Here is a 25,949-nt window from a genome sequence, read left to right as displayed (position 1 = left end):
CTCCATTTCATACCCCCAGCGCCTAGCACACTGCCCGGCATAAAGTAGGTGCTCACCGGGTTTGAGGAATTATTGATATTATGTACGCGGGAGAAAGAAGGATGCTGGTAACGCGCCAGATGGCGCAGCCAGTGTGCGGGGAGCCCCGCGCTTAAATCTCGGCGGCGTTAAAAGTGTCTCCCAAAAAGTCGGGCGGACACTTGGAGCAGAGTGGCTCGGGCAGGGCTGGGTCGTGGCGGCTGGCAGGCGCGGAGGGGGCGACATCCGGCCTCCCGGGGCATTTGGCTTTCAAGGTCCGGGCCGGTTCGCTCGCGGACAAGGTCGGCCCGCGGGCAGCTCGGAACCAGCCCCTGCGCCCCGGGCTGGCGGCTGCAGTTCCCCTGGGGGCGCCGGGGGCGTTGCCGCTGGCCAGGGGCGGGTTCCGGCGCTGAGTCCCGCCCGCCCGGGAGCGCCCGGGGCCGGGCCGCTCCGGAAGACGCCGGCCGAGCCGGAGCTGGAGCGGCCGCGCGCCGAGGGCAGGTGAGGCTGCGCCGCTGCGCGGGCTGCCGAGGCCCCCAGCGCCCCGGGCGGGATAGGGACCCAGAACGGGCGCGCGGATCGGGGCCTGGCGAACGCCGCGGACGGCGTGGGGAGGTCGGTTGCGGAGTTGCGGCTTCGGGAGCAGCGGGCGGTCGCCTGGGATGCGCGGCTCGGGCCTGCACCACCCCTGTTTACTCCCGGCGCCGCGGGCGGAGGAAACTCTCCACGGTCCCCGTTGGCCCCTAAAGCCCTGCTAAGTCTTCCCCGGAAAGACGGGCTCTGGCCGGGCAGGGCAAGCGGGGAGGGAGGGACACGGGTGGGGGCGTGGGTAACCCCGATCTTGGGAGGCTCCGAGCGTCGCCGCTGGGGAGAAGCTGCCGAGCGGTCCCGAGTGAAGCTGGTATCAGAGGGCAGGGGGAAAGCCCCAGTCTCTAAGAGAAAAGTCACTGGGATTACGCGGGGGCCCATAGACTTGGGGGTGCACAAGGAGGTCCGCTTCTCCCCTCCCTGAAGCCCGAGGTCGCAGGGGTGGCTGTACTAGCTGTGAATGGACGCCTGGAATCGACCAGGAGCTGAATTAGTGGGTGACGTTGGGCTTTCCTTCCAGCACCACCCACTCAACAAGTCGCTTTGCTGCTAGGAGCTAAGGTGAGGGTGGGGAGGGTAAGGTCGCTTGGGAGCTGATGGTCCTGTGAGAGGACAGGCGCAGGGCAGAGGGTCAGACGTAGTTTGGGAAGGGACTCGCAGGTTTCCGGGCTCTACACCTGTGTCAAAGGCCGGTGTGAGGTTCTAGTGTGTGTGCATGCACTGGAGAGCCCCAAGCTCTCAGATCCCACCTGCCTTCACCCCAGCGTGAGAGAGGAGTTCTCCAAGGAGCACTGCGTGTAATCACAGATCCAGAGCATCCCTGTTTCACCCAGGCGGGCACTGAGCCCCAGCCAGGGTGGGACCTCGCACAGGACTATCCAGCCCGAAAGCGATGGAGCCCGGCAGATGGGGATGCTCCAGGGCCAGCCTGGCCTTTGTCTGGTGGTGAAATGAAGGCAGGCTCCAGGTGCAGGCGGTGGGTGGACCATGGGAGTGTTAAGGGGACCACAAAGTAACTGGCTCTGATGGACGATGGACAAGTTGCTTGGCCTAGGTTTTCAGTACAGGAGTGTTTATGACACCCAAATGAACCTGTCAGCCCAAAAGTGCCCTCTCCTGGGGTAGCAAAGGAGACTGCTCCCTCTTCAGACTTTGAGTCCCTTTCAAAAATTGGTCTTTTTTTGGGGGGGGGGGTGCTGGGCATGGAGTGTCCAGGGAGGGGGGCCACCTGCCCCTCTCCCTCCCCCTGGTGGAGAGGGGACATCCATAGTGCTTTTTTTTTTTTTTTTATTGAGACAGGGTCTTGCTCTGTCAACCTGGATATAGAGTGCAGTGGCATCATCATAGCTCACTGCAACCTCCAACTCCTGGGGCTCAAGTGATCCTCCTGCCTCAGCCACTCGAGTAGCTGGGAATACAGGCTATCGCCATGAGGTCTGTCTAACTTTTTCTATTTTTTTTTTTTTTTTTTGTAGAGATGGGGTCTTGCTCTTGCTCAGGCTGGTCTTAAACTCCTGACCTCAAGCAATCCTCCTGCCTCAGCCTCCCAGAGTGCTAGGATTACAGGCATTTACAGGCATGAGCCACCATGCCCGGCCTCCGTGGTGCTTTGAGTCAGGATTTAGTGGCCTTCTGATCCAGGACGGCCACTCTGAAAACATGGCTATCCAGAGGGCCGGTGTTGAAATCTGCCCTGTGTGCAAGCCATGGCGACTCAGAAAGCTGCATGCTGTGTTTGTAATCTTTATGAAGCAATACTGGGGCAAAGCTGGCTGTAATCAGAGCCCAAATGGTTTCTGCTGTGTGTCTGTTAAAAAAGAATCCCCTGGGATCAGTGGGATCAGTCTGGTGTCCTTGTCAGAGAAAACAGAGAAAACAGGGTTGACTGAGCAAACTAACGAGTGTAAACCAGATGGTGTGTGTTAGGGGAGGGGACAAAGGTAAAATGACTTAGGAGTTGCTGGACAATCAGAGTTTGTTCTGTTCTCTTGGGCCTTCTTTTATGCTGGCATTCCTGAATGTGGGCAATAGATTCTCTGTACTTCCTCCCTGGGCTCTGATGTTGAGTTCAAAATTAAATGGTAGGCTGGGTGTGGTGGCTCACGCCTGTAATCCTAGCGCTCTGGGAGGCTGAGGTGGGAGGATCCCTCAAGGTCAGGAGTTTGAGACCAGCCTGAGCAAGAGCGAGACCCGGTCTTTACTAAAAAATAGAAAGAAATTATATGGACAGCTAAAAATATATATAGAAAAAATGATCTGGGCATGGTGGTGCATGCCTGTAGTCCCAGCTACTCAGGAGGCTGAGGCAGAAGGATCACTTGAGCCCAGGAGTTTGAGGTTGCTGTGAGCTAGGCTGACGCCACAGCACTCTAGCCCAGGCAACAGAGTGAGACTCTGTCTCAAAAAAAAAAAAAAAAAAAAAAAAAAAATTAAATGGTAGGTTTGGCAGTTCCTCAAAAAGTTAAACATAGAGTTACTATATGACCAGGAAATTCCATACCTAGATATATATTAAAAAGAATTGAAAACATGTGTTCACACAAAAATTTGTGCACAGATGTTCACAGTGGCATTATTCACAATCGCCAAAAAGTGGAATCAACCCAGATGTTCAGCAACTAATGAATGGATAGACCAAATGTGGTATATTCATATGATGGAATTTACTCAGCCATACAAAGGAATGCAATACCCATGCGTGCTATGACAGGGATGAACCTTGTGAACATTGTGTTAAGTGAAAACCAGACACAAAAGGCCACGTGTTGGATAATTCCATTGACATGAACTGGCTAGAATAGGCACGTCTGTAGCGACAGAAAGTAGATTAGTAGTTGCCAAAGGCTGGGGTTGGGTGGGGGTAGGGGAGTAACTGCCAATGGGTACAGGGTTTATTTTGGGGGTGATGAATATGTTCTGGAATTAGATAGTTGTGATGGTCACGCTACTTAGTGAATATACTAAAACCCACTGAACTTATATTTTAAATGGTAGATTTTATATGGGAATTATATTTTTGGTTTAAAAAAAATAACATGGCAAGAGGCCTGTCCTGTTTTTAAAGCTTTATTATTCGTGCAAAAATGACATATTTGTTGGAAAAAGAATTCAAACTACAAAAAAGCTCAAGAAAATAAATACATCATCTATGACTACTATTAGCATTTAGAGAGCAGGTTGGAGCTGTTGAGGATTGAGCTTGGGCAAGTTACTTAACTCTTACCCAAAACAGGGAGAAAAACCCATGAAGATATGAGTGAAAGTGCAACAAGTGCTGCCTGTTGTGCTCATTACGTGGATGTGTGTGTACCCAGGTACATGTGTCTTATTGCCCACTAACGGGACTAGGTCCTACATGCGGATCTATTGCCTGACTTTTTCATGGACGGACTTTTCTTGTAAAAACATAACTCACCCTTTAAAAATGACTGGCTACAGAATATTCCATTGTATGGGTGTATTATAGTGTGTCCTGTGGTCTCCCACGGATGGAGTTTCCATTGACTGATGGGGTCTCACACCGAAGTTATGTTGCCGCCCAACTGGGTTCATTTGCCCGCTGCCCAATACGCTGAGTTGAGTCAGCAGGTTTTATGGCCGAGAAAGAGTTTTATTCTGCATAGAGCTACATGGGGAGATGGGAGAGATTTCTCAAATCCACTTCCCTGAGAATTTGGGAGACAGAGTTTTTAAAGTCAGTTTGGCGTGGGCAATTGAATCTGCTAATTGGCTGGGTTCGGGGCGGAACCATAGGGTTGTAGAAATTATCTTCTTTGCTGACCAGGTTCTAGGGTGGGGGTCACAAGACCAGTTGAGTCAGTTCTCTGTATGGGCCGCTGGTCTGGGTGGGTCAGCCGTTCCCCTGGAATGTGGGACCTGGAGGATATCTCAGAAACTACCCCCAGGTTTTAGAAAGGTGGTATTATCTACGGAGAAAGCTGAGAATCTTTATGACCACCAGCTGTGTGGCTCCAGAGTGGCAATTATAGAGAAGCAAACAGGGGGGACAGTGACTAATTATCATTATTTTTAGCTAGGCCCTGACCACAGTTCGCTTTGTAGCCCTTTTTATTAATTTGCAAGGGCGGTTCCAGTTGTTTGCCCAGCACTGCTGCTCTGTTAGAACCCGTACTGGAACATCCATTAACACCTTCCCTGCAGGTTCAGCACCTCCAGGGTGTGTGGCTGGAAGCGCAGGCCCATGCTTAAGCCCTTGGTTTAGGTGTCTGGCAGAGCGGGTCACGGCCAAGCAAAGGGGAATCTGCTGTCCTTGGGGACCTGGCAAGAATTGACAGTGGCAGCACCAAGGAGAGTCGGCCTGTCCAGGGTGTCTGGCAAGGGGCTGCTGAGGAGGAAGGGACACTGGCCAGAGAGTCGCTGGCCTCCCTGTTCTGTTTGTTTGGTGTCAGAGGTCAGCGGAGGAGAGGCCTCAGGGAGTGCAGTGTGAAAGCGCCTCCTCTCCCTGGCCCTGCCCTGGCGCCCCTCAGGGGCCTGGGTGTGCCCTCTGACCCCAGACCCCCACGGAACTCCGGAGGAGCAGCGTGCCTCCAAGGGGCATGGCCAGTTGGGTGAGGCCAGGGTTTGCCCTCTGGGGAAACAGGTTGATGATCCTGGGGAGTGGGGGGGTGGTCAGGGGTTCAGCTCTTGTGGCCAATTCACTGCCCTTTCGGCCTGCCCTGGGGCAGCTGGGCTTTGAGGCGGCCTTGTGTGTCCACCTGGTTGTTAAAGCTGCCCTGGCGAGACAGGCCGTCTGTGCTAGTCCCTGCCACCCCTGGCCTCCCCATCTTTGTGCCCCAGTGCCCTGAACTCCTCCCACCCTCCCCCCCTTCTTGCCACTGGGCCTCTGGCCCAAGTTGTCCCTCTGCCGGGAACAGGTCTCTGACTTCAGCTCTTTTTCAGAGCTCTAGGATCTCCTCCTTGAGTACCTGGGGGGTGCAGCGTGACCTGATCCACAGTGGACCCCTCTTCCCCCAGCAAGCTGTGTAGCCCCTCTTGGGACCCATGCACAGCCATCCTGAAAGTGGGGCTTTCTGGGTGTTTTCTTGACGTCATCCCTGGCTGCCAGTCCCAAGGGCAGGGCCCAGCACAGAGGCAGCCGTGCTCGAGAGGGCAGGGGATACACAGCCTGCCTCAGTGCCTCCAACCTTCCTGGGCCCTGCAGCCCCTGGTGTCTGCTCCTGCCTCTGGCTGGGCCCCAGGAGATAGTCTTCTGGCCCAGTTGGCAGAGTCAGCCTGACACGCACTCAGGGATCAGCTCTGGGCAGCCCTTTTGCGGGCCTGGAGCAGTGAAGGTGGCCCTGCCTGCCGGGGCACTTGTCCTGGGTCCCAGCCCTGCCATCTGTAAAATGGAACCTCCAAGCCTCAATGCATCAGGGACCATTCGGCCAACGAGAAACAACTTTAAATCCCCTCCAGTTCTTAAGATGTGGCCTGCGTTTGCGCCACAGGTGTGCCCCTCGTTTCTCATAACTGTCCACCTGCCCATCTCCACGAGTGATTTACGTTATGCATCTGGTCCCGTGACTTTGCAAGCGCTGCCTTCAGAAGGGCAGGGACCACATCTGCCTGTCTGAGCACAGGATCCACAGCACAGAGCACGTCAGAGCAGGAGCTCAGCATGTGTTTATTGTTGGGCGAACATTACTCCCCTCTTCAAAAGTCTTTGATGAAATATAGTGGGTAAAAACACAGTACAGAATAGAAGTTTGTTTAAGGTGTGCACAAAGTAATCATGACTGAAGGTGCGTTGACATCTCTGGAAGGACTCCTACAAACTTGGCAACAGCGGATGCCTTTGGAGAGGGGAGCTGGGTGGCTGGGGGATGGGGTGGAAGCAGGATAACTCTTGTTCCTTCTGAATTTAATTCAAATTTTGCAGAATTGGAATTTCATTAATAAAAGATTTACCTCATTTAAAAAGGTAGTTGGTGGCATCTGAGGCCTTTGGCTGTGGGCCTACCCCCGCCCTCCCTGCCCCCTGACTGTGCTGTGCTCTCCTTTCCGTCCTGGCAGCGCCTGGTTCGAGATGGGGTCCCAGGTCTCGGTGGACGCGGGAGCTCTGCACGTGGTGATTGTGGGCGGGGGCTTCGGAGGCATCGCCGCCGCCAGCCAGCTGCAGGCGCTGAACGTCCCCTTCATGCTGGTGGACATGAAGGACTCCTTCCACCACAACGTGGCAGCCCTCCGGGCCTCCGTGGAGAGTGGTAACTCGCTGCTGTCCAGGGCATGATTTCAGGGCTGGGGTGGTTTTCTCCACTTAGGGCAAGGCGCCTGCATTCCACCATTAGACAAGTTCCGGAGAACCTCAAGGTCACTGGTCTTAAGCAGCTACCATAGTGAGACCCAGAAGTGAGAGCTTGAGCTTCTCCGAGGGGTGAGGCCCAGGTGGGCCCTGTGGAGGGTGCTGGGTACCCCAGGTGTACCTGCTGGCCCAACTCTTTAGCCAAGGGCGTCCCTGTTGGGGTGCGGCCCAGGAGAGGTTCTGACTTACTCTGGCTTCCCGTGGGCAGCCTGGTTCCACGCTGTGACCTCTTCTATGTCCATTCTCCAGGATTTGCCAAAAAGACATTCATTTCCTACTCGGTGACCTTCAAGGACAACTTCCGGCAGGGCCTGGTGGTCGGCATAGACATGAAGAATCAGACGGTGCTGCTGCAGGACGGGGAGGTGAGTGCCGGTGCGGGGCTGACCCTCCATGAGCTGGCGCGGGAGGGCCTGGCAGGTCTCCCCAGGGGTCAAGAGAGCCCTCGCTGTGACCCCCAAGCCCCACCTGCTGCTGGGCAGACAGCAGATTCCTCATAAACAGAAGGCTTGACCACAGCAACCACAAGGACATGGTGGCAGGTATTTCTTGTGTTTTTCCTGTATGCTAGGCACTGTCCTCAGCCTTTACGTGAATCTCATTTAATGTTCACCGTGCCTGTAGGAGGTAGGTAGTGTAATCTCCTTTTACGGAAAGGCTAATCAAGAGTTAGGCACAAATGTGATCCCACCCCCGTCCCCGACTTGGGAAGTCATGGGGCAGACCGTGTATTCCCCGCCCTGGTGTGTGTAGCACGGTGCCTGCTACTGCCTGCGATGACTCGAGTGAGCTGCCGCCATCCCAGATGGGTGTCACCTCCAGCCCAGCCCCTGGCTGGTATCTGAAGCTAAGGGGGATTGAAAAAAAAAAACAAAAAACAGAGACACAGTTCTTATCCTCAATGAGTATGTGATTTGGTGTGAATCAGTCCTCTTGAATTAATTTTAGGACTGGAGAATTTCCTTGTTGAAAAATTTCCTGCAGTTTCGGGTCATGCTCTTCAGAGCCCTGGAAGGGTCCATGGGGGCATCCCGGGGCTCCAGGTGGGAAGAGGGGGTGAGTGGAGTCCAGACCCTCCAGCCCCCTGCCCTTGGAGCAGCTTTGTTTTTGTCTACTGTATGTATTTAGGCTCCAAACAAGATTTCCTTTTCTTTCTTTTGTTTTTTTGGTGGGGGTAGGAGAAGGGCTCTTCTAAAATACCCAGGAGGTTCCCAACTAATTCCACATAGGAAGCTGGAATCCTGCTTATGCCCACAAACAGCCCTTTCCTGCTGACCTGCACCTGCTGTGGGGCTTGCTCCTCCCTCTCCCTGCTGGGTGGCTCCGTTGCCCTGGTGTTCTCTAGGCAGGAGGTCACATCTACTTCCTTAGGTATAATATTTCCCTGGGTTCTAGTGCCGTCCCTTGGCCTAACCAGTGTGGCGATCCTGCCTCCCTCAAAGGAGGGCTGCCTCGGTGTGCCCAGAAGGGCTTCTTCACCTGGTGCTCCTTGGTCGGTGAGGCCTGGAGTAGGATGCAGAGGCCCAGGCCTCCCCTGCCATCATCTTTCTTTCTCTTGTCCCTCCCAGGCCCTGCCCTTCTCACATCTCATCCTGGCCACAGGCAGCACCGGGCCCTTCCCGGGCAAGTTCAATGAGGTGTCCAGCCAGCAGGCTGCCATCCAAGCCTACGAGGACATGGTGAAGCAGGTGAGCTGCGTGCCGAGGCATGGGGTAGCATGGGCAGGAGGGAGGACAGCCAGGAGGATGCTGGGGATGCAGCTGAGAGACCACAGAGGGGAGAGGTGGCTTCAGAGCTGCTGGCTGCAGCTGTAGAGTTGGAGAGTCACTAGGAGGAGACTTTTCTGGGAGGAGACCTTGGACCTGCCACTGAAGCCTGAATGTGAGCACCTGCTCATGTTGCGCATGGCATGTCCTTGGCTGGTCTCTCTGGGGGCTTTTGTTGTTCATGTCCCCTCCCATTCATACAGGGCTCTGTTGTGTAGAGCAGGCTTAGATCCATGCTCTCAGTTTTCATAGCAGTCCTGCAGGGTGGGTAGGAGGAAGCCGGTTTGGCCCCCAAAGTTGGAAAGTATTCTCTGCCCATCTTTGGCCAAGAAAGCCACACTGTGGGCTGCACTGCCAGGCAGGGGTGGGTGTGTAGGTGTGTCTCACGTGTCCCTCTTCTCCAGGTCCAGCGCTCACAGTTCATCGTGGTGGTGGGAGGAGGCTCCGCAGGAGTGGAGATGGCAGCAGAGATTAAAACGGAATACCCCGAGAAAGAGGTGGGCAGGCTGCCTTGATTTTGTGCTCTGTGGTTGGCTTCTTTCTACATTAAGGAACATCAGCAATTTGCTCAGGGCCTGGGAGGCTGGGGTTCCATTCTCGTAAACTGGGAGTGTGTGTTTCCCGTCTGGTGCCAAGGTGCAATTCTGCTGCTCTGGGTGTGTCCTCACTCAGTGAGAGGTCGTGCCCTCTGCTCCAGCCAGGAGGATCAAGCCCAGGGGAGACACCTTGCAAAAGCTGAACTTCTTTATCGCCTTCAGAATTCAGGCCTTTGTGACATAAATGTAGCTTTGATTACCTCTTCTTGCCATTGCAGGCTTGGACAAAGGCACCCTCAGCTGGTCTTTTGGTCTCTTTGTCTGATACAGCCACACTGTGGTCCATGCCCAGTGGCGGGGGGCTGGGGGGGGCCTGCAGTGCAGCCCCTTGACTGCCCAGGCTGGGGAATGAGTGGTGTGGGGGTGATGGGAAACTTGCCCTTCCCCAGAAAGTTCGCTGAAAGATCAACTCACAATTAAGGCAGATTAATAAGAGGAAGAGGTTCTCACAGGGAGAATCACAGAGTGATTACCCAATATCCCAGTGGGATCCAGATATTTTTATACCTGTATTTTTAGAGGGGAGGGGCAGATGAGGGGTACAGGGAATTCTGTTTAGGGGCAATAAATGGTTGCTAGGGAGGATGAATAGCTACTTGGAGAATGAGTGGATGGGGAGAAACAGATTGGTTTGTAAATTAACCTGAGAGACTTGTTTGAAATGATTTGGGGCAGGTCTGGTTGTATTCTTGATTTTCTTTCCTGCAGTAGAGTGACATCACAGGGAGGGGAAGTCCATTGTTCTTTTGACAGGTGAGTCAGGTTTACGCAGATAGAGGAACACTCCTTCCAATGCCTTGTGATTTCCAAGAGCCTTTAATTCAAAATATTCTCTATAGCAAGGAGTCGTATTTTGGGGTGAAATTTCCTGAGCTCCTTCAGCAGCCAGCACTACCTTCTGCCGACAGGTGTGTTTGTGATCAGTCTGCCCTGTTCCCTGCTAGTGCTCAAGGCGTTGAGAGCCTGCCTGGCAGCCTGGCGAGGACGAGGAGATCCTGGCATGCCATTCGGGCTTGGCCGTGGCTGCGTAATGATCGTAATTACGGGTCCTCCAGGCAAGGGCTGGCTTGCGGCTCATGCCCGATTAGCTTCTGAGAGCCGCAAGGGCCTGTGGATGGTTCGTTTTTCCCTAGGGCAAGGCAGGTTGGTTTTGAAAAGAAAGATCAATACCGGCTAATTTAATTATAGGGCTATTCTCTGACAGAGTGTTGGAAATTATTATGAGTGACTGATATAGTTAAAGTTTATTCATTTGGTTTATGAGGGCTGTGTAGGGAAAAGCCAAACTGTCTTTCTCTGCTCTCACACTCAACACTTCTGGGCCGAGATGTGCGGGGTTTTTTCCCTCCGCTGACCAATTCTTCGACACCGTCGGGGTGTCCTGTAATTGGGTTCAATTCAGTTCAGTTCGATTCGGTGCTGACACTACCTGGAGTTAGCCCGGACCCCACAAGACTGCCTCACTTCAGACCCGAGCTGCAAATTGTAGGTCCCAGCGTACCCACACCTCTGTCCCACTGGGCTGCAAATTGGATGTCCCCATGACCCTCTCCGCGAGTGTGATGATGTGCTAGAGTGGCTTCACAGAACCCAGGAAAACAGTTTGCTTACTAACGCTGAATTATTACAAAGGATATTTTAAAGGACACAAATAAGCAGGCAGATGAACAGATACACAGGGCAAGGTGTAGAGGGGTCCTGAGCACAGGAGCTACTGTCGCCATGGAGTTGGGGTGCACCACTCTTGGGGCACATGGACATGCTCAGCAACCAGGAAGCTCCCTGGACCCCGTACATTAGGGATTTTTATGGAGGCTTCATCATGTAGGCATGATGGATCATTCGCTCAATCTCCGGCCCCTCTCCCCTCCCTGGAGGATGGGGTTGGGCAGAAATTTCCAGGCTTGCAGTCATGGCTTGGTCTTGCTGGTGACCAGCCCCCATCCAGGAGCCCACCAAGGGTCCCCTCATTAGAACAAAAGATGCTCCTCTTACCTAGGAAATTCCAAGGGTCTTAGGAGCTCTGTGGCAGGAACCAGCATCAAAGACCAAATAGTAGAACAAATGATTTCTCCTGGCACCCCTTTTATGAGAGTTTTCAGAGCTCTGTGTCAGGAACTGGGGGCAGAGACCAATATATACATTTTTTTCTTATTTCACAGGGGTAAGACCAGTTTGAAGTAGTAAATTAGTTCAGGTAACTCAATATAATGTCTGTATGTATATGATTAGTAGACAAATAAGAGTAGTAGCAGCCATCCTTTATTAAGGACTTAATATGTGCTGAGTTATATGCCTTATACATATTCTCCTGTTCATCAATACAAAATTCCTGTGAGTGTGACTATTGTGTCCATTTTAGTGAGCCTCGGGGAGCTGTCCGAGTGAGGAGCAGAGATGAGATTTCAACCCAGGTGGTCGGATTCCAAAGTCCAGGCTTTAAACATGATTGAAGGCTGCCTCCTGCTTCCTTGTCCCAGACAAGCAGACGTGCCTGGGAGCGCTAATTTTAGAACCAGCTTTAATGTTGGCGACAGCCTGGTTTCTAGTTGGAATGTCAGTGGTTTATATGGACTGTATAATTGTCAGTGCCCAAGGATGCTTGAAAATAATTTTCCAGGTGGCCCTAGGGGAGGTATGGCTTGTGGTGCATTGGCACACTGGTGGTCCTCTGGCCTGGGGGCAGCAGGGTGGTACTGCAAGAGTGCTAGACTAGGACACGTGGGCAAAAGCCTGGCTCACAACTGATTGGTTCCAGCATCGGACAAATTACTTCTCTGGGGCCTTAGTTTCCTCATCTGTAACCTGGAGGCAGGAGAGGAGGTGAAGTGGATGTTGAGGTGAGTCGAAGTCTCAGGGGCTCCTTCTCAGGCCCTGTGGTCCTTTCGTCCCCAGGTCACTCTCATCCACTCCCAAGTACCCCTGGCCGACAAGGAGCTCCTGCCCTGCGTCCAGCAGGAAGTGAAGGAGATCCTCCTCCGGAAGGGCGTGCAGCTGCTGCTGAGTACGTGCCACCTCGCCTCCCTCCCTGCCCCGCCTGGCTGGTGAGATGTGGCTCGGGGGGTCGCTCACTGCCTCCAGCTGGAGGGGGCCACAGTTCCCCCAGGCTCTCTCTCTTCCGCCGTATCCTGAGTTGAGCATGCAGCACCCCAAAATGGCCACGAACATCAAAGCCCATGTGTACCTTGTCCCGCTGGAAGTCGTGTCTGTCACCGGGCAGGGCAGCGGCTCTGGTACTTAGAGGATTTCTTTCCATGTCTTGGAGGCAGAAGTATCCTGGCCATTGCTTTGGACACAGTGCATGTTGTGGGATGCCCACTTGCTGAATGATTTTTTTTTAAGTGCATCTAAAGGATTTTCCCTGAATTACGACGTCTCTGTGGTAGAGGGAGTAGGTTTATTGGTTTCTATTTTGAGAGTGATGAGGAGTGTGGTTTTCATCCAGAGTAGGAGGGATGTGAATCACCCGGCACTTAGAGAGTGGGGCTCTAACCCCATACTTTACTGCACTGGGCCTCAACCTCCTGCTTTTTTGCAAGGGGCAGGGGTGAGGCATCTGTTCTATGAAAGTCCCTCATGGTTGTCACAGCCTCCTTTTGGTAACTGGTTGCAGAATACCGTTACCACTTTACTTTCAGACAACGAGTATAGTGAGCTGGCTTCTCTGACGTCCTGGCTTTTCCCTTTGTCCGTGGTGTCTTTGGGTGTCTTGTCCTGCCTGGTTGGGATGGTGTAGCTGACATTCAAAGAGGCATGTCTGAGGTCTTCCGTTAAACAGCTTTTCCCAGAACTGCTTAGGCAACTCAGCCTCACTTCCCTCCAATGGCTTCTTGGAACTTTCCTCCAGTTGGATCCCTCAGGGCCAGAGGTCCGGATTGGCTTCTCGGGGCAGTAGCGTGGACTGAGGGAGGGGCGTGGTGGGGAGACGGGAGTGGCAGAATGGCCTTCCTCGGGGCCAGCCTTGGCTTGGGGCCCCCCTGGGTGGGGTGTCGGGCCCCCCCTGGGTGGGTGTCCCCTCTGCCTGCCTCCCGGTCACGGAAGCCCTTCGACAGGCGAGCGAGTGAGCAACCTGGAAGAGCTGCCCCTCAACGAGTATCGAGAATACATCAAAGTGCAGACGGACAAAGGCACGGAGGTGGCCACCAACCTGGTGATTCTCTGCACCGGCATCAAGATCAACAGCTCCGCCTACCGCAGCGCGTTTGGTAAGGGCGGCCGGCCCGGGGCCTCCTTAGCGCCCTCCGAGAACGCCCCTGGCCCCGGGAGTCAGCGCCTCCCCGCCTGCCCCCTTCTCCCCAGCGCACCAAACTTTACATCCAGGGTAGGGGCCGCCGGCAGAGCTTTCCTCAGCCGTGATGACGACCGCGCTCAGGGTGGCCACCGTCACCCGAATCTTCTGAAACTAGGGCTGCCCCCTGGTGGTAGGAGGTGGGAAAAGGTTTCAGAGAAATGAGAAAGACCCATTTTCTGTTACTTTCCTTTCCTACACGGATGTGGAGGATATTTGGGGTCAGTCCTTTCTTTGTTCACATGTGTGCTGCTCTCCCCAAACTCAGATCCAAACATTTGGCCACTGGGGCTTGGAATGATCCTATGGGGAGTGGAAGCAATGATGTGGCCTCGTTTCCTAAAGCTCAGTGTTTGACCGTGTAGCCAGCTGGACGTGGGGAGGTGAACTGACTGTGTTTTAGCCTCTGTGAGTGAGCAGGAGACTCGGTAGCCAGGCCCTGTGGTTGCTTCGTGTCCTCCGGTCCCCATCGTTTTCTCCCAAGTACCCTTTCCTGATAAGGAGCTCCTGCCTTGAGTCCAGGGGGAAATAATGATCCAATCTCAGAAGAAAGCAGCCTGTCCAGACCGAGCGTAGGGGTGGGACTGAGGGCCTCTAATGGACAGAGATCCCAGAATTTAACGCCCAAGGGTCTTTGTAGCTTATTTTAAAATAAGCTTGCAGTGTATCATTTATTTAAAAAATTATAGGCCAGGCGAGGTGGCTCACGCCTGTAATCCTGGCACTCTGGGAGGCCGAGGTGGGAGGATCTCGCTTAAGGTCAGGAGTTCAAGACCAGCCTGAACAAGAGTGAGACCCCATCTCTACTAAAAACAAAAAAAAATCAGCTGGGTGTGGTGGTGCTCTCCTGTAGTCCCAGCTACTTAGGAGGCAGAGGCAGGAGGGTCTCTTGAGCCCAGGAGTTGGAGGTTGCAGTGACCTATGATGACACCACTTCACTCTACTCAGGGTGACGACAGAGCTGGACTCTGTCCCAAAAAAAAAAAAAAAAAAAAAAAAAAAATCTTGCATTTTCTATTTGCTTAGCCTAAAAAGAAAAACAAAACAACAACAGCAAAAAGAAAACTTACCTATATCCAAAAGTAAATTTAAGACTTGGCTAATTATTGTAACTTGGAAAAAGTTATGTACATTTCTAAAAGGAGGCTTGCTAGTGTTTTGACCCATTGTTACGCTGGAATCGGTAACCTTGCCTTTGCCAGAAGAGTTCCGAGGTGAGGACTTCAGGCAGGAATGAATTAGGTGGGAGGATCGCCTCTTGAGCACACACCTGGGAGGGTGACCTGAGCAGCACCTGTTGGCCACCACCTGGAGCTTGTCCTCACTTCCTTCTGGTGGCCACTTAACACGGCAACTGAGGGTCTTGGTTTTGTGTCATTTTGCCCGGCAGAGAGCAGACTGGCCGGCAACGGTGCTCTGCGAGTGAACGAGCACCTCCAGGTGGAGGGCCACAGCAACATCTATGCCATCGGCGACTGTGCCGACGTGCGGGAGCCCAAGATGGCCTATCACGCTGGCCTCCACGCCAACGTTGCCGTGGCCAACATCATCAACTCCACAAAACAGAGGCCCCTCAAGACCTATAAGCCAGGTAAGGGAAGCCCCAGGTGCTTCGAAATTTTAAGAGTTTGGGGTTAGACATTGGAAGCCTTTTTGGGGCCATAAGGTGCCTGACCACTAGAAGAAACTTTTCACACTGGTGACAGAAACACCCTCCTAGAGCTGTTTAAAACTAAATTGGGGTCTCATGCACCTTCCTGAAAGTCTTACACATTTCCTGGGCCTGAGTCTGAAGGCCCCGGGCAGGGGTTTTGCTCTGGGAATTGCAGAGTGTGTGTGTGTGTCTCTGCTTCGCAGGTGCGCTGACGTTCCTGCTGTCCATGGGGAGGAATGACGGCGTGGGCCAGATCAGTGGCTTCTACGTGGGGCGGCTCATGGTGCGGCTGGCCAAGAGCCGGGACCTGTTCGTGTCCACGAGCTGGAAAACCATGCGGCAGTCTCCACCCTGACGGGGAGGTGACCACGCAGGTGAACAGACCGCTTGACAGCGGTTGCCTGCCTGGTGAGCGCTAATGGGCAAAAGCTGTTTTTCTGGATTGAGATGCCAATGATGTACCGACCGGAAATGCAACTTGTGTAAAACCAAAAATGGTGGGGACAGGGGAAGGGGCAGGGAGGGGAGAGAGAGGCATTAAAAATAAAAGACTCCCCCCTAGAGGATTCTTTCTGGGTTTCGAAGGTCTGCTTGTAGTTGTACGGGCTGAATGGCTCACGTGTGCTGGCTGGGTGGTCTTGGGAGGCCACAGCCAGTCTCTGTGCCCCGGCTCCTCTTGGATGTGTGTGTGTGTGTGTGTGTGTGTGCGCGCGTGCAGGTCTGCGTGGGCATGACGATGGCATTCAGAGCTCTCAGAGAGCCGGGCTCCTGGTGGCTGGCATCTGTCTGTGAGGGCAGGAAGGAGCCTGCACTGTGAGACCAGAGGAAGGGGGCTGGGGTGGGGAGGTGGCCTGCACCCCGAACCCCTGCCATTGTGTGGAGGGGGAGCCCATGCATTTGGCAGCAACCAGGTGGTTAACAGGAGCCTTATTTTAAACTCCCCAACTTGTGGTTAGTCCTCATGCTCCTCATGCTTCGTGAACCTTTCTACATTTCTACTTTTAGATCCTAACTATATACCATAGGTTACATTTAAGAAGAGAGAGTTTGACAAAATTTCCCTCCTGATTTACCCACCCTAGCAAAGAGTGAGTTTTTACAAAGCCAGCCTGGCTGCCGGCCGCTGGAGGTTGTAAGGAAAGGCAGCAGAGAAATGTGATCGTTTGAGGGGGGTACAGAGGCAGTTCAGCAGGTGACCCCCCCTCAGCATATTTCCAGGTTATCATCGTGGGGAAATTTGTAAGGAACAAAACTCCAGCTGGTACGGGGGTGGGGGGGCAGCGAGGGGGCTGTGAGGGACTTTGTGGTTTTGTGCTTCTCCTTGGCCAACCCAAGGGTTACCTGTCTGGAGGTGCTAATTGCCAGCCACGTGGCAATAATCTCTGCAACTGTTAAGGTCCATAAATGACTCTGTTTAGGAGAGATCTTCCAATAGGGAGAGCCTGTTTCGGCCCGCCTAGGTCAAACCAGAGCAGAAGTGGCCGATGAGGTCAGTTGGATAAATTTAGGTCCTGACCTCCTCACCTGCCCCTCCCTGCTCACTTTAGTGATGGCCTCTGGGCACTCAGAGTCCTTGGGACTCCAATCTCACGGGGTTCTCAGCCCATCCCTTATTTGGGCTGTGGCCCAGGGTCTGTTCCATGTTGTTGCCCAGGCCTGAGTGAGACCTGTGCCTCTCTCCCGGAGGATAACTCCTCGCCACTGGCTTCATTCAAGGCTTTGTCCCTGTGGATGGGGCCATAGGCTCACCGTCCCCAGAAGCAGGACCTGCTGCCTGAGAAACACAGCCCTGGTGTCTGACCCGGAGCCTCGTGTGGCGGGATGCTCAGCCTGTTAGTGACAGGCCTTGTTCTGTTTACTGATGACTTTCTAGATGTACCTACCCACAGGGAACACAGTTTTCCAAACTGAGAAGAATGTCGCAATAAAAGCATATGTTGTAAGAAAGATGCTGGATCTTTTATTTTTTCTTTTCATTTTCTTTTTCTTTAAAAAACAAAACAAAATAATGCCTGAAGCAAAAACTTTTTAGGAGTAGTTACAGATATTACAGGGCTTAGGGGTGGGGGCACAAAACAAAAGAGAAAAGCACCAGTGAGATGTCCCCATTTTCTCTCCGTCACGGAATACAGACAACCAGCAAAGCCCGAGTCACTTTCATGCTCTCTTCCCTTGTAAAAAGGAGGAACAGAAGATCTTAAGAATTTCAAAAGGATTTTTTTTTTTGTGACTGTGTGTAAAAGTCAATGCTATAAATCTAAAACGAGGTCTTTTTTTTTTTTTTTCTCCTAAAACAACGGGAAGAAAACACACGGAAAGAAACCGATCCTGGAGACCTGCTTAATTATGGACTGAGGCTCTTGAAGGAGAATATAAAATGCAGAGGGCTCCTCCTGTGGGCAGGACCTGCCCACTGCCCTCTCTGCCACCCTCCACTCCCCTGCCCTGCCGTCACCCTTCTTCTCTCCTTTTAAAAAATAAAACCCCCCTCTGTGACTCCGATCCTCCTCCGATCCCTGTTGGAAAGCACAGCGGCTACTTGGCGTCGAGCTTGGCCATCTCCTGCACGTAGATGCCGATGCTCTCGCTGTCGAAGAGCAGGAAGTACACGTTCTTCAGCGAGGACGCGCTCGAGTCGTCGAAGTGGGCTGAGATCGCCTTGAGGGTCACCTGGGCTGCCGTCTGTTTGGGAAAGCAGTTTCTGTGCCAAAACAAAAGAAGAGCTGGCATCATTTCGGCCCCCGGGAAGGTCACGTGGTGCCCTTGTTTTCACTGCATGGGGCCGGATCCTAGTCAAAGGGGACGGCCTGGGAGGGGCAGGCAGGGGTGTTGTCCCCACTTTATAAGTGCCACACTGACTCAGGTACAGTGATCTTAACCAAGGTCACAGGGCTGGCAGGGGAGGAGTCACTGTATTTGAATCTGTGTCCCCTGACTCAAATTGAACTTGGCTTTAAAAAGGCTAGCAATTCAGCATTGAAAATACCTGGTCTGCATAAAAGAAAATTTGGGTTTTATTAGCTCCCTCAAAACTAGTTTACATGCTAAGCAGATGGTTTAGTAAAGGGTAAAAATGTACACTCAAAAGCCTGTCTTCATAATTCCTTTTTCATGCACTTGATATTTCTCTCCTTGACTCCCACACATGTGCCAATGTACTTTCAGCAGCAGTGACTCCGGGCAGGGCGGGGCTGGTGGAAGTTTGCCACAGTTCCCAAGTGCCAGGGAGCTACCAGACAGTGTGTCCAGCAGGCGGGGCCATGGCACCAGCCTCTAGGACCACAGCCAGCATGGTCATTTGGGGTCAGCCGCCAAGACCCCTGGGGCGAGTCCAGGAGGGGCCTACCTAAGACACATTCTTCCCACCGCCTGCAGCGTTCCAGGCCAGAACAGCTCAGCCCGTGCTCCCACCTATGCCAGGGTTCACCCTGCAGCGCCCTGGGCCTGGGCTGTGGAGACCCAGAGCTGGTTGCTTAAGCTGAGAGATGATGACAGCAGGAACCCAGGCCTCGCTGTTTCCCTCTCAGCCTGCCCCTGACGTGGCCCCAAGTCATAGCTATGTGATGGAGGGGCAGTTCTCCAGATGGGAGGGTGTTCAAAATTAAAGTAATAATTGCTTGGCCAGGAGCATGAAGGGAGAGGATGTGTTGCCTGTGAGAGCAGATATTCTCACTGCGTACCCGAAACAATGCCCCGCTGGGGTCTGTGACAATTAAACCAGGCATTTCCTCAACCCCCTTTTAAGCAAGTCCTCGGTGACAGCCTTTCGCTTCTCTGGGTGTGTTTCTCGAAGCCTCAGCCTCCTGGAGCTGCTGCCCTGAGAGCAGCAAGGGAATCCCCTGGGGATGCTGAAGCAGGAGGGCAGGGCGGGCCTGGGATTCTGCATTCTGACAAGGTCATGTCCCTGCTGCTGGTCCACCGACCACACTTTGAGTAGCAAGGCCTTCGAGCCTGGTGTTTTCTGTCCATGTGTTCTAGACATGGACAGCTGGTGGGAATGTGGACTTTGAACATGGCAGGCTCTCAAAAAAATAACATGCCAGCTTGCCTCTGCCTCCTGCTCCTGCCCTGAGCTGCCTTCCTTCCTCCCTGGGCTTTAACATTGAGGAGGCAGGGAGCCAGCCACCCTACGAGCCTGCGGACTCGCTTCTCCATGGGATTTGAAGGGTGGAAACTGGGTCTCTTGCTCTGTCACCTGGTCAACGTGCTTGGCTGTGCAGCCGCCCCTGGCCGTGTCTTCTGCAATGGCCACGTCGGATGTAAGTACGTGGGGAGCCGCCGGTTCCAGGGAGAGGCTGCAAGATGAGAACCGCATCTTACCTGCCGCTGGGGAAAGGAGGGAACGCGACGGACTTTAGCTTCTTGTCCTCTGCGGCTGACAGGCAGTTTTTGATGGTCTCTTCAAGCTGTTCTTCACATTTGTCAGAGCCCCACTGAGGGATGTGACAGTGGATGACAAATTTGGCTGCAAGTCCACTGGATTGGCTGACGGCGGCTGGGACATGGGAGACAAAAAACCTGCAGGTTATTTCCTAAGTCTTCACTTTATGTTAGGAGGCTGGGCTGAACCTCCTCCGCGGGGGACAAGGAACTGATGGAGAAGTTGGCTGGACAACACCCCATGCTTCTGATGGGGACTGTGTCTGCCAGAGGGCAGGGCTATGTCGAAATGGCTCTAGACAAACTGCATGTGCTTCAGATAAACATGCTGATGTGACAACATGTCACTTTCACATGGTCCGTCCCTGGGTAAGGCTGCCTACTCCCGGTGTTTCCTAGTCACAGCAACACTCAAAATCCCCTCTGGTGGCTGTGGTAGGTTGAGTGTTGACCACCCTAAAACATCCAAGTCCTAATTCCTGGTAGCTGTGGCTGTTAACCATACAAGCCCAAAGGGACCTAATAGATTTGATTAAGTTAAGGCTCTTGACTTGGGGAGGTGATCCTGGGTTAAGAGTGAACCCTAAATGTGATCACCAGGGTCCTTATAAGAGGGAGGCCAGCAGCTCGTAGGTGACATGATGACGGAAGCAGAAATTGGAGTGATGTGGCCAGGAGCCAAGGAATGTTGCAGCCTAGAAGCTGGGAAAGGCAAGAACTGGAAGGAACCAGCCCTGCCAAGACCTTAGTTTTAGCCTTTAAAAACTCACTGTGGACTTCTGACTCCTAGAACTGCAGGATGATACATTTGTGTCGTTGGAAGCCACTCAGTTTGTGGTCATTTGTTACAGCAGCCACAGGAAATGAATACAATGGCTTTTAAAAAGTAGGTGTGTCTGAGCCCCACGCCCAGGTATCCTGACTCAGTTGGTCTGGCTTGGGGCTTATGCTTTTGCGATTCTAGGACCCTGCATGAGTTGAGAACTGCTGAACCTGACTGTATGCTTCCTTGGACAGGGATATATATATACACATATATGTATAAATAATATATATAAATATGATATATATTATATATATATATTTTTGAGACAGGGTCTCACATTGTCACCTGGGCTAGAGTGCAGTGGTGTCATTATAGCTCACTGCAGCCTCAAACTCCTGGGCTCAGGTGATCCTCCTGCCTCAGCCACTGGAGTAGCTGGGGCTACAGGTACGCATCACCACCATAGCCAGCTATTGTGTCTCTTTTTTGTAGAGATGGGGGTCTCGCTATGTTGCCCAGGCTGGTCTCAAACTCCTGGCCTCAAGCGATCCTTCTGCCTCAGCCTCCGAAAGTGCTAGGATTATGGGTGTGGGCCACAGCACCAGGCCAGGGGTTGTGCTTTGATCATCTCTGCATGCCCTGCAGAGGGTGGGGTTTCAGAAACGGGTTGTGAAGTTGAATTATTATGCCAGCTTGCCCCATAGTTCCAGTTGTGCTCCTTTGTTTTGCTTCTTAGTCCCCCTCCACAGTTCCCATCAGCAACAGTTGGTAAGCACTGTGGCTGCTGAGAAGCTCGAGGGACGTTCCTATAGCCGTCGATCCCCAGAGGAGCAGTTTTCTCTGATCCACGTGGGGCAGCTGCAGCTGCGGTCATGTGCCACTTGCCCTAAACCACCCGCCTGGAGGAGCTGGGGCTCTGTGCCACTCCAGGAATCAGGGACCTGTGCAGGAAGGGCACCTGGCCCTCCTGAAGTGTCCAGGCCATGGCCACTAGGGGCAGAATCTATAATACTAATATAATTGTGTGTCTGCCGTCTTCAGGAGCTGTGTGTGGGTGGGTTTGAGAGATTCACCTGAGGTACAGGCTGCTCACCTAGTTTATGAGAAGCATTCCCTAGCGATGTCCACAGTGTTAGAGAAGCTACGACTGCACTTCTTCACCTGGGTGGAGACTAAATTCAAGGGATCCCTTAGTCACTCTGGTACAGCAGTGAGCGCCTGGCCTTCCCAGTGCCTGCTGGGTGCTGAACATCATCAAACATGGACCAGCGAGTGCAGGAATCAGTCAACACAGTGCTCATGAGGCAGTGGGCGCCACACAGCCCTAGGGTTGACTAATTGTGCATATTTGCACAGCAGAAGCAGAATGTCCCTGTTTGGCCTGAACAATGATGCCCCAGAGTCTGGGGGACTGTTCTGCAGAGGACCGAGGACCTGGGCATTGCCCGGCCTGTTTGGGGCAATTTTCCAAAGGCCCCTATTGCTACCGTGTGCTGGAGAAAGTATGGCTCTTCACAGCCATGGCTGATTTATTTTGTACATATTTATACTACAATTGTGTTATTAGCAGAATGGTATTCTTTAACGTTAAGGCATTTTTGAGTAAGAGGAATATGGTCCTTTTGGCAGTGTCAAACATTCAATCAAGAAAAAATGATTTTGATGGTAGCCCATGATGACACTTCAGTCCAAAACAAAGTATTTCCATGGCAACTGGAAATGGAAAACATGGCTCGTGGCTGTAATGATTTATAACGTTCTCTAGAGGTGCCAAGGACAAGGGCAAGTTATGGCAAGGGTTGTGTGACACTGGTATTTGGTATAAGCGAATGACTCGAGGCAGTCACTTATCTGATGTGATGTCACCTGGGCTCTGAGGCTGGCAGCCCTCTCCTTCCTTCCAGTCACTAGTTTCTCAGTGTGGCCTTTTATATTCCTTCCAGCGAGGGTCTGGACTGCTGCCCCTCAACTTCTGCGTGTCTGAAATCGTGCATCTGTCACCCTCATTCTTGAATGATGACGTAGTGATATGTGGAATTCGTGGTTGACGCAGTCCTCCCAGCCCCCCACGCTGAGGTCGTGGCTCCCTCTCTGTGCCCCATTTATGTGCCCGAGGACAGCAGTGGGTGTCATTTTTCTCCAAAGCCCTGGCTTTAGTGCAGCCCTTGGGGCCAACTGGATGTACGAGGAGCGAGCTGATTGCGGACTTTGTGTAGGTGCGAACACGGATCTGAGGTTAGATCCATCTGTCAAAAAGTTGCCCCCGTAGCTTTGATGGCAGGTGCACGAACCTTGTGCACAGATGTCCCCAGCAGCTCTATTCACAATAGCCAAGGGTGGAGACAACTCATTACCCACCAGCAGAGGAGAGGGTAAACAAAATGGAATGTTATCCAGCCATAACAAGGAGTGAAGTGCTGCTACATGCTACAGCATGGACGAACTTTGAAAACACTGTGGTAAGTGAAAGAAGCCAGACACAAAAGCTCGCATAATATATGATTCCATTTATATGAAACGTCCAGAATAGGCAAATCCATAGGGGCAGAAAGGAGATTAGTGGTTGCCAGAGGCTGGGGCGGGGGAGGGGGTTTCTGTATGAGCTTTGGAACTAGATAGTGACGATGGCTGACGACATTGTAGGAATAGGTATTGTCACTGCATTATACGCTTTAAAGTGGTTCCAGCAGTAAATTTCATATTATGTGTATTTTACACTTCTCCCACCGCCTTACACATATGCAATTAACCCAAAGGCTCCAGACCATTTTGGGGGATCTGGTGCAAACTGACTTGAATTATCTGGACACGTTATAGTCCCCAAAGCGCATCTGAAAGGATCCACGGGGCCTGCTCACATTATCTGAGAGATGCTAAAGTAGCTTTCTGATTAGCTACGGCGCACTGTCTCGTAAACTGAACGTGCAGGAGGCGTGTGAGGGCAGCCCCTTCCCACGCTGGCTGTGGGGCCCGGTTCCACACTTACCTTCAGCAACTTCCAAGGGGCCTTGGGATTTGCGAAGCTCCTTTACTGTTTCCAAGAACTCTTTCCCCCCAGCCTTTTCCAAGGCTTTACCTGCAGAGGAAAACAATGAAGCCACTGGTTCTTTCGATGTAATTAGACCGTCTGACAAAATTCTTAGTTGGCCAGGAAAAAAAAAACAAAAAACCACCACTTAGAATCTAGGACTCAAACTTCCCGCTTGTTATGCTGCTTTGCCAGTGGTCACTGGTGGCCGGGTCTCCGGGCCCCTGTCCTGCAGACTTAGATTAGCAAGTGGAGCAAGTTGTTTCTTTACAATTTTTATTCGTTTAGCAAACTTTGTAAAAGGACATTTTTAGGGGTGATTTGACCAGAAAGCAGTCTCATGACATGAGTTCCAAAGATGATTTTTTTTTTTTTTTTTTTTGAGACAGAGTCTCACTTTGTTACCCGGGCTAGAGTGAGTGCCGTGGCATCAGCCTAGCTCACAGCAACCTCAAACTCCTGGGCTTAAGCGATCCTACTGCCTCAGCCTCCCGAGTAGCTGGGACTACAGGCATGAGCCACCATGCCCGGCTAATTTTTTTGTATATATATTTTTAGTTGGCCAGATAATTTCTTTCTATTTTTAGTAGAGACGGGGTCTCACTCTTGCTCAGGCTGGTCTCGAACTCCTGACCTCGAGCGATCCACCCGCCTCGGCCTCCCAGAGCTAGGATTACAGGCGTGAGCCACCGCGCCCGGCCGATTTTTTTTTTTTTAACTGAGATTCCAGCATTGAGTTTTACGGGTTCAGTACCCGTGTTAAGGGCTCTGAAGTCCTGTTCCCATCTCAGGCCACCAACATATTGTAAGTCTTTATGGTCAGGACAGACACAGCCTGGTGTGTTGTTCCCCTAACTTAGGCCTCAATTTTCAATTGAAAAACAAAGAGATTTGAGAGGCTACTCTCTAAGGACTTTCCCGCTGGCAGATCCCTTGAGTCTTTAATGTTAGGGCAATTCCTGACTCAGTATCTCAGGATCTTGCTCCTACAGAGGCCAAGTGGGACCCCCAGGAGGTGGCAGGACTCCACTCTGGCCCAGCAGGAGCCCCACCCCTGGGCACCAGGGGACCCCGCCCCTCTCCCCACACTCAATGCCTCTTAGATGACATGTTCTGTCCAGACCAGCATGGCAGCTGCTCTTGGGCAGGAGACGAGGTATTTCCATCTTCTAAGGAAGTTGCTGATCCGGATGTCTGGGGCAAGTCTCAGCTCTCTCTCTTTATTAATTGTTATTGTTTTAATATTAATATAGTTCAGAGGCTTCCCCACTCCCCACTCAGGCACTCAGATATATTTGGAGAGACACAATGCATCGTGCAGATCGTTTAGGACAAATGTCTATTCTATTAATAGCAGTCACTCTCCAAGGCTGGTGGGCCTGGGGAGGGGGGTTTGTCATTAATGTGCTTGGGTTTCAACAACACAGCTGGGAAATGGGGATCATAGACTGTGCCCAGCACCACCGGGTCTCCTTTCTGGTCCCCAGACTCATGGCCACCGTCCACCTGCTGGGTGCAGAAGCCTGGAGAAGGCCGAGTAACCGAGGCTGGTAGCCGGCTCACGCTGAGAAGCAGGGAAGTAGGTCTACACTGCCACACTCTGCATTCAGGTCAGGGGCCCAGTGGGGTGTGAAGAAGGCAAAGCAAATCCACCTTCCTCGCTGAAGACTATTAAGAAGAAAGCAGCCTGCAGAGGTGATGAGGAAGTTTCTCTCTGTGCAAGCATTCCCATAAACAAAAGAAGGAATGCTAGAATGAGAATATCACTGCTTCGCAACCCCTAACGAATAGAAAAATCTACAGGGTGTCCCAAAAGTCACCATACACAGGGAATTTGTAAAATTTTGTAATGAAATTTTGTAAGGAATATTTTGTAAATAAAGGTACATTTAGCTACAATTTCCCATTTTCCCTATGTATGGCGACTTTTGGGACACCCGTTAGAGAAGGGGCATCCACAGCTAACATCAGAGAGAGAGACACCGGCCATGTGTGCCTGCTGGTGCAAGACGCCACTGCACTGACCCAGGAGTCTTGTCCAAAGGTTTTGAACCTGCACCTCATTAAACCTCTAGATCCAATTACCAATTTATATTAGAAAAAAACAGGAAGAAACGTATTTAATGACACCAGGAGGATGCAATTAACAAAATCCAGACTGTGGGAAACCCTTCGGGACAAATGAGCCAGCTTCCTCAACAAATAAATTGCAAAGAAGCAAGAGAGAGATGAAGGGGGAACCTGTGAGCACTTTTCAACCAATTGCAGTGTGTGGACTCGTTTGGATCCTAAATCAAATAAATTTTTTTAAAAATTGGCATTTATGATATAATTAGAATTGGAATACTGGTTATTTGTTGATATTCTTTTTTTTTAAAGGTATGACAATGGTATTGTGCTTATGTTAAAAATAGCCTGTATCTTTTAGAGATCGTCCTGAACTAGCCACAGAGAAAGTGAAATGATGTCTGGAAATATGTGGAGAAGGGAAGAGCTGAAACAAACTTGGGCATGGGCGGTGATTATTGCATCTAGTTGTGTAGGGTTTCATTATACTCTTTTGC

The 25,949-nt window shown here is 52.1% G+C and overlaps 2 protein-coding genes across 4 annotated transcripts in view; one reads left to right on the top strand and one right to left on the bottom strand.

Annotated features, from left to right (window-relative positions):
* Nucleotides 1-439: 439 nt before the first annotated feature.
* On the top strand, nt 440-17,713 carry AIFM2 (apoptosis inducing factor mitochondria associated 2). 3 transcript variants are annotated; one of them, XR_006739342.1, is made up of 10 exons: nt 440-519; nt 6,619-6,809; nt 7,157-7,272; nt 8,476-8,595; nt 9,078-9,170; nt 12,165-12,273; nt 13,322-13,474; nt 14,948-15,148; nt 15,415-15,619; nt 17,516-17,713. XR_006739342.1 is itself a non-coding variant. In XM_045569333.1 (9 exons), exons 2-9 carry the CDS (start codon nt 6,632-6,634, stop codon nt 15,564-15,566), a joined length of 1,122 nt encoding a protein of 373 aa, XP_045425289.1. In that variant the 5' UTR covers nt 440-519; nt 6,619-6,631; the 3' UTR covers nt 15,567-15,772. The 3 variants fall into 3 exon arrangements, 2 of the variants coding, with proteins under 2 accessions (XP_045425289.1, XP_045425290.1); XM_045569333.1 differs by lacking the exon at nt 17,516-17,713 and having other exon boundaries at nt 15,415-15,772; XM_045569334.1 differs by lacking the exons at nt 440-519; nt 17,516-17,713 and adding an exon at nt 556-633 and having other exon boundaries at nt 15,415-15,772.
* LOC123650440 (core histone macro-H2A.2) overlaps nt 17,152-25,949 on the bottom strand; it is a 45,355-nt gene continuing 36,557 nt past the window's right edge. Inside the window, exons 7-9 of the mRNA XM_045569335.1 lie at nt 23,344-23,433; nt 19,532-19,706; nt 17,152-17,912 (exon numbers count right to left, since the gene is read on the bottom strand). Coding sequence (XP_045425291.1) covers nt 17,747-17,912; nt 19,532-19,706; nt 23,344-23,433 — 431 coding nt within the window. The 3' untranslated portion in view covers nt 17,152-17,746. The remainder of the gene's footprint in view (nt 17,913-19,531; nt 19,707-23,343; nt 23,434-25,949) is intronic.

The sequence above is a fragment of the Lemur catta genome, chromosome 14 (assembly GCF_020740605.2).
Source record: "Lemur catta isolate mLemCat1 chromosome 14, mLemCat1.pri, whole genome shotgun sequence".
NCBI classification, from domain to species: domain Eukaryota; kingdom Metazoa; phylum Chordata; class Mammalia; order Primates; family Lemuridae; genus Lemur; species Lemur catta.
The sequence above is the reverse complement of the archived record's forward strand: the minus strand, read 5'-3'. Positions and strand labels throughout refer to the sequence as shown.

What these genes read in the sequence shown, in the direction of transcription:
- AIFM2 (XM_045569333.1), top strand. Translation starts at nt 6,632, where the DNA reads ATGGGGTCCCAGGTCTCGGTGGACGCGGGAGCTCTGCACGTGGTGATT. An exon ending in ACGAGGACATGGTGAAGCAG is followed by an intron (nt 8,596 to 9,077) that starts GTGAGCTGCGTG and finishes CCTCTTCTCCAG; the next exon opens with GTCCAGCGCTCACAGTTCAT. An exon ending in GGGCGTGCAGCTGCTGCTGA is followed by an intron (nt 12,274 to 13,321) that starts GTACGTGCCACC and finishes GCCCTTCGACAG; the next exon opens with GCGAGCGAGTGAGCAACCTG.